The sequence below is a fragment of the Tupaia chinensis genome, unplaced genomic scaffold (assembly GCF_000334495.1).
Source record: "Tupaia chinensis unplaced genomic scaffold, TupChi_1.0 Scaffold000180_1, whole genome shotgun sequence".
NCBI classification, from domain to species: domain Eukaryota; kingdom Metazoa; phylum Chordata; class Mammalia; order Scandentia; family Tupaiidae; genus Tupaia; species Tupaia belangeri.
The window spans coordinates 1,175,201-1,187,014 of record NW_006159655.1 but is presented as its reverse complement, the minus strand read 5'-3'; the positions used below and the strand labels follow the sequence as shown (position 1 = coordinate 1,187,014).

At 38.0% G+C, this 11,814-nt stretch overlaps 1 protein-coding gene across 1 annotated transcript in view; it reads right to left on the bottom strand.

The window, feature by feature from the left end:
- Positions 1-279: 279 nt before the first annotated feature.
- Positions 280-11,814, bottom strand: part of SMCHD1 (structural maintenance of chromosomes flexible hinge domain containing 1) — a 173,207-nt gene continuing 161,672 nt past the window's right edge. Inside the window, exons 47-49 of the mRNA XM_027771046.1 lie at positions 6,817-6,975; positions 6,405-6,519; positions 280-1,096 (exon numbers count right to left, since the gene is read on the bottom strand). Of these exons, the coding sequence (XP_027626847.1) occupies positions 1,072-1,096; positions 6,405-6,519; positions 6,817-6,975 (299 nt within the window). The 3' untranslated portion in view covers positions 280-1,071. The remainder of the gene's footprint in view (positions 1,097-6,404; positions 6,520-6,816; positions 6,976-11,814) is intronic.

Here is an 11,814-nt window from a genome sequence, read left to right as displayed (position 1 = left end):
TTTTGTGGACATTTTTATTTAAAAACAAAAACAAAAGGGCTTTCTTCCCTCAGCAGAGAAGAAACAATTCTGTTTATTAATCTCACTGCATATTCAGCAAGGATTAAAAAAACACGTATTTCCTGGACAAAAAACTGTACCAAAAGTATTTCCTTACAAAATACCTTCACAGACCAACAGTCTTGGACTTACACAAAGACACACATAGTGACATACATTAGTTTGAATTAATATACAATTCAAATGTTTTGCAGCAACTTTCTACGAGACTCTTATTGCATTAATGAGTGTGTGTTTTTTCTTTAATCCCTTAAAAATAGTAATAAAAAAATTACAAAATAATGCAAATGTAGAATTAAGGCTGAGACTATATAATCTAGTATTAATAAAGTCAAACAATACTTATAAAAACTGATGCAGCTACATATTTTTTAATATATATATATGGACACATACAGGATAATTAGAAATCTGAAATGCTACTACTGTCATGAGTTCACTCATCAATTTTGCTTTTCTAAGTAGCTTAGCATTTGAATTTCCAGATACCTGTGCTTTTTCTATTTTTATCCTGAATTCTTCATTGCCTTTCCTCACATATTTACAATTAAATATCTAGCCTCTACAACCTTCCGTACACAAAAGACGAAACATTTTTGTTAAATAAATTCACACAAAAGTAATAAAAAGGCTGCTTTTAAGAAAAAATTCTAACCTTTTCATGATAATTATACTGAAAAATAGTACATATACTTTTCTTCAGGATTGCCGGTTTCACAGTCACTGCCATATTGGCACATTTTCCTGACACGTTTGCAAGATAGTAACAACCAAAGGACACGACAACTGGAAAAACTTCAGTAAATCCATACTGTATTGTCCCAGTGAGATTCAAAAAATAGAAAGGGCGCGTCCAGTCCTATCTGGATAGACATGGAAATTCATGTCCAGATATTTGTACTGTCCCAGAAACATTCAGTCTGGTAAGGTCACCCTCTTGGTCTTCTGAACACAGATGCAGAAGTCAGGACATTCTTAGTGAGACCAATGATCCCTTATCTCTATCGCCTTTCACACATCTGTTTTGGTTATAATCCTGGTCAAGGTGGGGGGAGAAAAAAACAACATTAAGTTTTAAGATTAAGTTTTGGAGTTTATTTCATTTTCTGAAATTCATCATATATATCATGCTTACATATTCAATGGAAGTATGCTCTATTAATTATAATTAATCATATAAACAGATTTGATTAAGTATATAATATAATCATTTCACACGTATGCAAAAAGTCTCAAAATAAAAGCAGTAATTAATGTGTATACATATATAGTATATGATGGATATAAATAATCAGTAGTTCTTTTATTTTCTGAGATCCAAATTTTACATATTTGGCCTACTTTTCGTATTTCCTTAAATAAGATGATTAAAATTTAACAGAAATTATTAATACTATAGAAAAGTAAAAATAAAGACAAGCAGAAAGGAAGATTTTAGAAAATTAAAGTATTAATTCAAGAAAACTGAGCCTACCACATAGAATCATATATTGCTACGCATAATTTATTGAATCTAAGATACACATTCTTTCATATTTAACATCTCTGAAATCCAGGTGCACTTAACGGTATAAATTAATTTGCAGGCTTTTTTTTAAAGAGCTTTCTGCCTTAGGGTGCATACACTCATTGGAGAGAAAGACAGAGACGGTGAGAGGGAAAAGTGAGAAATCACCCTCCAGGGTGCCAAGTCTAAGGCAGTCAGTGCTGAGACTATGGTGCAGCCTCAAGAATATGGACTTTACAGTAGCCTAGAACTACTGCTGAGAATCTTCCTCACTGGGAAGTGGGTTTTGTTCCCTTAGAAGAATGCACCTCACTGCTCAAAGATACTGCTTAAAATTATGGCAAATCTATACAAAAGCAGAGGGAATAATACAGTAAACTTTTATTTTGAGCTTTAGTAATGAACATTTTGCCAAATTTTATTTTTGAAGGAATGATTTAATCAATTATTATTACTTAATTCACTGGAGAGAGATAGAAAGAGAAAATGAGAAAGCAAGCTGCCAGATCTGGGACTTGAACCATGATCTACCATGTGGGAGTCTGGTGGTTTCACTATCAAGCCACCTGCTGGCCCACCAAATTTTATTTTAATCTGGTCACTTTTTTTCATGGAGTATTTTAGAGTATATCCAAGATATCATATTATTTAAATGACAATTCCCAATACATTTCAAACTGCACATTTAATTTACTATAGATACCATTTAATTATATACAAGTTATTAATTCTGCAATATAATCTAATAGACAGATGATATTAAAATCTCTCCAAATATCTCCAAGTTGTCATTTTAAAGTTGGTTTACTCAAATTAGAATCCAAAATCTATATATCACAATTTTTCATTTTTTTAAAAAGAACTATTCAACTTTACCCATTTATTCATTTATTTTAATTTATCCAGAGAGGGAGTAAGAGAGAGAAGGAGAGAAAGTAAGAGAGAAAGTGAGGAGGCAAGCCACCAGGTCTGGGACTTGAATCGTAATTGGCCACATGGGAGTCCAGCACCCTCATCCAGAGGACATGTGTGCTCCCCAGAGATGGAGTGGGGAGGGAAGAAATGAGAAAGCACACCCTCTCGTGGTGAATAGTCACTCCTCAATCCCTTCTCCCCTATTTCTCCCTCCTTTCAGGATTTTGGGAACTTATGCACACATGCCCAGTGTGTTTTCAAGCCCTCAGGTCTGGGACTCAGTCATTCAGTTGGCTGCATGGGACCCAGCCACTTTCATTACCATGCCACCAGCTGCCTTGTTGTATCTTTTCAATTATTTTTTAGTTTTTAACAGTCCATCCTTCTTCCTCTCCCTCAATATGTATTTTTTTTTGGTGGGGGTGCTTTTGCCATAGGGCATGTGCAGTCCCTGGAGACAGTGAGAGGGAAAGTGAGAAATCACCCCCTGGAGGCATGGCCACTCCACAACCCCTTCTCCTCCATTCTCCTCTTGGGATTTTAGGCATGCACCCATACACACCTGGTGTGATTTTCACGCTGTCAGTCTGGGGTTTGAACTGTGGTCAGCCATGTGTGAGTCCAGTGCCTTAGCCACCATGCCACCTGCTGGCCCCTCTACTCTTCTTTGATGTCACTGATTTATCAGTAAGACCAGTCATTTGTCCTGAATAAAATGTCCCATTTTGAACAACCAAATTTGACTGGCTGTTTCCTACGGTATCATCTAACTTGCTCCTAAATTCTTCCTACTTCTGCAAAATGGTAGTTAATTGAGACCTTTTCGATTTGTGAGAGAATCAAACAAATAAATCAACCTCCTTGCATCCAGAAAGATACCAGGTAGGTATTACCCTAAGGAAAACTGAGGAAACAGTCAAATAATTCTCTGCAGTGCTTAATTCTTCCACAAAAGCCAACTGAGAAAGGTTGACTAGAAGCATCATTAGATTCAAGTTACTGTCTACTAAGGTACATTTAACAGCAAATATTCTACTACTTTTAGTGTTACTGAATAATTAGTGAATTCAGATATTTCAATTTGATTTTTATTAGGAGTGGCAAAATTGGGACCAGTAGATGGTGTAATGGTTATGTTGCCGGACTCCCACATAATTGATTGTGATTCAAGTTCTGGGCTTGGTGGCTTAAAATTCATGTGGGGTGTGCATGCCCAAGCTATCACGAGGAGAATGGAGAAGGGATTGCGGCATGGCCATTCCGCCTGAGGGTGTTTCTCACTCTCTGTCTCTCTGGTTAGTGAGTGTGCCCTATAGCAAAAATCCTTCTCTCCACAAAAAAGGAGTGGCAAAATTACGGTTGCTCATTTTATCATTCTTCCTGTACTTTATTCATATATAAGAACTTTTCTAGGGCCAGCAGGTGGTGGTTGAGGCACTGAACTCCCACATGGCCAACCATGGTTTAAGTCCTGAAACTGGCGGCTTGCTTCTCACTCTCCCATTCTCTCTGTCTGTCTCTCTCTGGTCAGTACTCTCCCATTCTCTCTGTCTGTCTCTCTCTGTTCTGTATTAAAGAATAATGATAATAAATAAAAATTAAAAATAAATCTTAAAAAAAAAAGAACTTTCTATAAAGAAGGATTTCTATTTGGTAACCTAAAAGACAGTTCATGTAAAAAGACAGAATACATGTCTTTTCTACATAAATACATTTATTTTTGCAACACTAAATTAGTGCCCCCAAACTGTCAATGATGACCAAATGAGGTTTTTTGGGCATCATTTTAAATTCATGATTTTTGAAGATTATGTGTCAAAATATTTTGCAATATTTGATGCTCAAAGTGCCCCATCAGGGACTGGCAGTTAGTGTAATGGCTATGTCACTGGATTCCCATGTAGTCGACTGTGGTTCGGACCCGGTGGCTTAAAACTCACGCCGGGCGCGTGTGCGTGCGTGCCCAAGATCTCAAGAGGAGAATGGAGGAGAAGGGATTGTGGCGTGGCCATCCCCCCTGGGGGGTGATTTCTCGCTTTGTATCTCTCTGTCTTTCTCTGTCTGTCTGGCGAGCGCACACGCCCTATAGCAAGAAAAAAACAAACAAACAAAAAAACCAAAAAAAACCCCAAAAAACAAAAAACAACTTAAAATATAAAGAATTTTATCTTACTGTTCTTGTAACTTGATTAGAGGGAAAGCTTCATAACCTGGCTTCGGCCTGTGTGTTCAGGCCATCTTGGTGCTCTCCCCCTTGCCCACTCTGCTTTAACCACCACAACCTTTCCAGTTCCTCACTCGCTCCATGTTTACTACTTGCTCAGAAATTTCACGCTGATTTTCTCTCTGACTGAAACCAATCACTATGTGGCTGGCTCATTCCCACCCTTTGGTTCTCTGCTGCAAAGCATCTTCCCTTTCAACTAATACTGCTTGCTTCCCCATTGTTTTCTAACACTTGTTTTCTCTTTCCTTACAAATAGAAAAAAAAATTCTTTACTTGTCTCCCTTTTGCACAGAGTTATAGACCTTTAACAGAGGCAAGAAACATACTTTCACTCACCTAACAATATACAGCACAAAGTGAGCATTCAAATACTTACTGAGTGAATATAGAACATGCAGATGGACAGGGCACAGAATCAGAACACCAGTTTCAAATACCACATTCTCAAGGGAATACTTCTAAGGTATATACTAGAAAGTTATTCTAATGAAATACATAAATCAAATCTTTTGAAATAATGTATAAGAAACCCCAGAACTATGGTATCCTTCAGTGGTATACACCTACTACTATCTCATCTAGAGATAACAGTTTTCTTATCATTGAGGTAAGTTGCAAATGGAACTGTTGGCTTCTTGTTAAGCTGTGTGAATGGTACTGATTCTTCAAAAATTATAAGCAATTTTTAAGTAAGTAATATAAAAACTATTTTGTGGGAACCAGCAGTTAGCGTAATGGCTATGTCACTGGACTCCCACGTAGTCGACCACGGTTCGCGTCCCGGACCTGGTGGCTTAAAACTCACGCCGGGCGCGTGTGCATGCGTGCCCAAGATCCCGAGAGGAGAATGGAGAAGGGATTGCGGCATGACCATCCCCCCTGGGGGGTGATTTCTCGCTTTCTGTCTCTGTCTCTCTCTGGTGAGCGCATGCGCCTTATAGCGAAAAAATCTCTTAAAAAACAAACAAAACAAAACAAAACAAAACTATTTTGCCTATCAATAGTTATCAAGTAGCTGATCCTATTAAGTGGAATAGTATATCAATAGTTAAACCAAACAACAGAAAGACAATTTCACTCCTAACAATGGCTTATAACATTAAAACAAACTATTAATATTTCTAAATAATCAACAAAAATCAATTAGGAAACGGAATATTTTAAGAAGAATATAAAGATTATATCTTATCTTCATCATCATCATTCTTCTTATAATATTAACTTTGAATCAAGGAGAAAATCAGAAATAAACCCATACTATTGTGTCATCAGAAAAGTTATGATGTATCTTTTCTGTGCAAAAATTTGCCATAACTTTTCTGACCCTCAGTAATTTTTTTGCTTTTAGTTTGTTTGTTTAATTTTCCTATAGGGCACATATGCTCATTGGAGAGAGACAGGGAGAGGCAGGGAAAATGTGAAAGCGTCCCCAGGTGGTATGGCCATACTGCAATCCTGTCTCCTCCATTCTCCTGTGATTTTGGGCATTCATGCACATGTACCCTGTATGTTCCTCAAACTGCCAGGTCCAGGACTTGTACTGCACAGTTGGCTACGTGGGATCCAGCTACTCACGTGGGATTTAGCTGCCTTAACCAGTATGCCACTGGCCGGGCCCCAAACTATGTTTAAAGTATGGTAACTCAAGAGCTTTGATAAACCAAGGTGGTATTTCATAGGTCATAATGGACTTACCTATTTTGTCTTGTAGTTTCTCTTCTCATTCTTTTAGGAGGAATCGGACAATCTACCACCTCAACCTTTGCTGAATGTCGCAATGAATCATTACACTTACGTGTGGGAGTCATACCTGTAAAGATGGAAAACAAAGAAAATTAACTTCAAATATTGGAATTACTATATGAAAGAAGCAAATATACCTGAATCTACAGAAAAAAATTAAATATTACTAGGACTGCCTTTTACTATTCCTGGTCAGAGAAGAGTTTACAACCATTTATTAGATAATGTGGAGATTAAAAGTTTCTGTTGATTTAGGCTCTGGATTATCTATTGATATACACTTTCTTATAGTTGGACTCTATCTCATCATAATTATTTATGTCCATACCGAGAAAATAGAAGTTAAGAAAATGGAAACACTTGCCAAGTTTTTGCTCTATTATTTTCAGATTTTTCTCTTGTTCATCGAGTTCTTGCTTTTTCTTTTTCATGTCAGGAGTGTGAAGGTACTCTAACTGACCATTAAGGTCCTCGTTTACACTGTCCAGCTTGCACACAGCAGTACGATACTGTTGAAGAAGATCTACAAAGACACCAAAGGCATCTAATTAAATTAATGATAACATGCCAAACCCATGTTCTAGGAGGAAGAATTAGTAACACTGGATAATGTGTTTATTTACATGTGAGAAGTATTTTTAAAGCTATAAAACTTTCAATGTAAACAAGTGAAATAAAACAGCACAGTACAACTGTTAAGAATGTTGTATTTTAATTTTCTTTGCTTGATTTACACTTATTTCTGTATCAGAAAAGAGTTTTTAATATGAAAGTACTCTGTCAACTGAATTCTCTCAATTAATGTCTGCAGCCTGAGATTCAGTATTAAGTCTAAATCCACATAAACATTCTGGGGGAAGGAAAATGTATTAAATATTGTCCTGTTAGAAAACCACTGCTTCCCAAAGAAAACTGATGAGTAATAGGAGTTTCCAATAAACACATCTATAAGTATAACTGTGACATCAAGCATCGTGTAGATCAAACTTGGCAGTGCTGCAATTTAGTAAATGCTCTCATTATTAGTACAGTAAAAAGAATGTCATTGCTTCCAACACACATGGCTATCACAGAATTCTTTGAAAAACACAACCAAGTAAAATATTTAAACTTAACATTTCTTAAATTGGGACCAGCAATTAACGTAATGGCTATGTCACTGGACTCCCACGTAGTCGACCGCGGTTCGCATGCCGGACCTGGTGGCTTAAAACTCACGCCAGGCGCATGTGCGTGCATGCCCAAGATCCCGAGAGGAGAATAGAGGAGAAGGGATTGCAGCATGGCCATCCTCCCTCGGGGGTGATCTCTCACTTTCTGTCTCTCTGTCTGGCGAGCGCACGTGCCCTATAGCAAAAACCTCTCCAAAAAAAACTAAACAAACAAACAAAAAAATCCCTTAAATTACTTTGCCTAGCAATGTATTATTCAGGTTTGAGTCGATTGCCTGTCTGCATGCTTTATTAGGCACTAAATATTAAATACATTGAATGTACTCTAGTCTAGGGGTTAGTAAACCAATGTCTATGGGCTAAGAATGGTTTATTCAGTTTTAAACAATTATTGCTTTTTAAAAATGCCAGAGGGTTCATGTTCTGCCAGACACACAAAAACAGAGCAAGTGAGAAAGAGAAAGAAGAGGAAGAAGGAGAAAGCATCACCCCCTCCATGTGTAAGTTCACAGCAATTCCTTCTCCATTTCTCCATTCTGTTGGGATTTGGGGCGCACAAGTACATGCATCAGGCAGCTTGCTTTCTCATTCTCCCTCCGACTATGTAGTTCAAGGCCTGAAACTGGCGGCTTGAAAAATGCACTGGGCATATGTATGTGTACACCCAAAGTTCCAAAAGGAGGGAGAAGTAGAGGAGAAAGGATTGCGGTATGACCGTTCTATGGGGGAGGTGGGGTGCTTTCTCACTTTCCTTCACACATGCTCACTCTCCAACAAGTACTCACCCTCTCTGGCAATTTAAAAAGAAAAAAAGTATTTGTACTTATACAATCGCTATAAAAACTTGGAATAATGCACAAAAAAAGGAAGATTGAGAAAAACCAGGTCTACTTTTTTCTTAGATTTTTTCATCTCATCGATTTACACATTCTATCTCTAGTATGTATGACATTTACCTTTTCTATTGACTTTAAACTTGTCATAAACATTCACCAGAGTACAAATTCAATTAAAGTATTTAATATTTCTAGTATTTTTCTGTAAAAACAAGGCTATACTATTCATTTGAGTGAGGGGGAAAATAAAAAGCCTTGTCGACACCGGCAGTTAGTGTAATGGCTATGTCGCTGGACTCCCATGTAGTAAACCACGGTTCAAGTCCCGGACCTGGTGGCTTAAAACTCACGTCCGGGCACGTGTGCGTGCGTGCACAAGACCCCAAGAGGTGAACGGAGGAGAAGGGATTGTGGTGTGGCCATCCCCCCTGGGGGGGTGATTTCTTGCTTTCTGTCTGTCTGTCTGGCGAGCACATGCGCCCTAAAAAGCAAAAACCTCTCCAAAAAAAAAAAAGCCTTGTCTATATTTAGGACTGTTTTAGTCTTATTTCCTAGACCAATTACTTGTTTGACTAATACAAATATTAAAAACCATTAGCTAGTCTTTGTGATCCATCCTCTGTGGTGAGACCACCACCAAGATGCAGATTTTTCTAAAAACCCTTACAGGGAAGACCATCACCCTATAGGCTGAACTGTCATATACAATAGGAAATATAAACGCCAAAATCCAGTATAAGGAAGGAATTCTTCCTGATCAGCAAAGACTGATCTTTGTGGGCAAGCAGTTGGACGATGGGTATATTTTGTCTAAAATATCCAAAATGAGTCCAGGTTTCATATTGTGTTGAGACTTTGTGGTGGTGCTAAGAAAAGAAAGAAGTTTTACACCACTCTCAAGAAGAATAAGCATAAGAAAAAGATGATTAAGCTGGCTGTCCTGAAATACTACCAGGTAGATGAAAATGGCAAAATTAGTTGCCTTTGTTAGGAGTGCCCTTCAGATGAATGTGGTAGCAGAGATTTCATGGCCAGCAACTTTGACAGACATCACTGTGGCAAATGTTGTCTGACTTTGTTACCTCAACAAAACAGAAGACAAGTAATTGTGTATTAGTTAACAAAAGAAATAAACAATAGAAAAAAACTAGCAAAATTTTCTGATTTATAAAGGTGACATACTGCTCCTTAAGGTATACGAAAAATGTATAGAAAAGGATAATGGGGGGGAAAAGTCTCAATTACATAACCCAGAATTAAAGAAAAACTCTCTTTTTTTTTTTCCAATGTGCAAATGCATACACCCACTGTACTGAGTGTTGCAAAGTTATCTAACCTTTTTGAGTCTCAAGTTCCTCATTTATAAAAATCAACAGCAATAACCGTTAACTTTAAAGTATGTGCCATATAGTAAGCTTCCAAATATTAACTATTATTATTCTATTTAAAATTTGCCAGTTAAGGACTGATTCCATGGTCTGGTGGTTGCAGATGGATCCAACATAGCCAACCACATGGTTTGAGTCCCGGACTTAGTAGCTTAAGAAAAAACTGGGGGGGAAAAAAAAAAGAAACAAACTGGGTATATATGTATGTGTTCCCAAAATCCCAAAAGGAGGGAAAGAAGAAACACAAAAGATTGTGATGTGACCATTCCCCATGGAGGGTGATTTTTCCTCTTCCCCTGATGAGTATGTGTGTCCTTTGGCAAATGAAAAAAATGAAAAAAAATTTTTTTTCTTCTGATAATTACAAATTTCAAGATAAAGATAAACATTATAGTCTGGCAGGTAGTTTGGAGGTTAAGGGAATTAGATCTCACATGGCTACTCTGCATTTTGAGTCCCAGAATCAGTGGTTTTAAAAAACATGCTGGGCTCATGTGCATTAAAAAATCCTGAGAAGGAAAGGGAGAAGAAGGCATTGTGGCATAACCATTACCTCTGGAGGATGATATCTCTTTCTCTCTCTCTCTCGCTCTCTCTCTGGTGAGCACACGTACCCTACAGCAAACTAAAAAGGTAAATTGAAAAGTACTGTGATTATCTTATTAAATACTGACTTATTTAACAAGAATAACATTTATTTACTTCAAGATTTAAGAAGAATGAAAACATAAGGGAGAAACCTAGCTAACATAACTCTAAACTTCTGATGTAAGAAAGCTGAAAATATTGGGCAGAAATATCCTGTTATTTTTATTTGCTTATGGTTGATTTTTCCTATTAGAATCTCAATACACACGTTCTTAAATAAAATAATAAAATCAAATTAGAAATTGTTACTAGAAATAGAAGAACCAACAGAGAGACCTTGCAATCCCAGAGACAGAGGGTAGAGCTGCTGCCCCATATATGCTGATGCTGTTCTGCCCCTCACCCAGCCAGGACCAACAGTCAGGCCCAAACCAAGTCACTTGGCTTTAGCTCATCACAAGTGACCCCACCCAGCCTGCTGTTGAGGAGGAGAGGCTCTCCAACCTGCAGGGTGAGCGCAAAGTGGTGTACCACCTTACATTCTACCTGTCAGCTCAACCTTTATCCACACTGGGAGCAGTTAGCTTTGGGTAATCAAAAACCAAAACCCTGAAAACAGGAGACTTCTAGAGGAATTTTTTCCCTGTAACTCCCCTAGCAGTATAAGGAAAGAAACTCCCCTTTGAAAACCTGAATCCCTGTGGATTGCACACTACCACTGACAGTAGAGGAGAGAAATTGGCAGAGCTTACACGTATCCTTGAGAAGTGCAGGAGCACACAGCTACAGAAACATTCTCAAAATAAGTAGGAAGAAGTATATCACCAGGTGACTAAAGATGAAAGCAGAGCGCTCTCCTCATGAGGCAGAATATCAGAAAATCTCCCTCTCAAAGGATAACTCCTTATCAATAATGAAACACACACTCACACACACACACACACACACACACACGACATTACAGAAAGTCCAGAAAATGGATTTAGAATATTCATTGTAGCAAAACTCAATGAGATGCAAGAAAAAAGACAACCAATTCCAGTAGATGAGAAAGTCTCTCCATGACTTGAAGGAGGAATTCCACAAAGAACCCTGAAAAAGAATTGAACAGAATTTCTGGAGATAAAGAATACAATGTAGGAGGACCAGCAGCTGGTGTAATAGCTATGCTGCTGGGCTCCCATGTAGTCAACTATAGTTCAAGTCCCAGACCCAGTGGCTTAAACTCACGCTGGGCACGTGTATGCGTGTGCCCAAGATCCTGAGAGGAGAAGGGATTGTGGTGTGGCCATTCCCCCAGGGGGTGATTTCTCACTTTCTGTCTCTTTCTGGTGAGCACATCCACCCTAGAGCAAAAATCTCTCCTCCCCACCCCCCC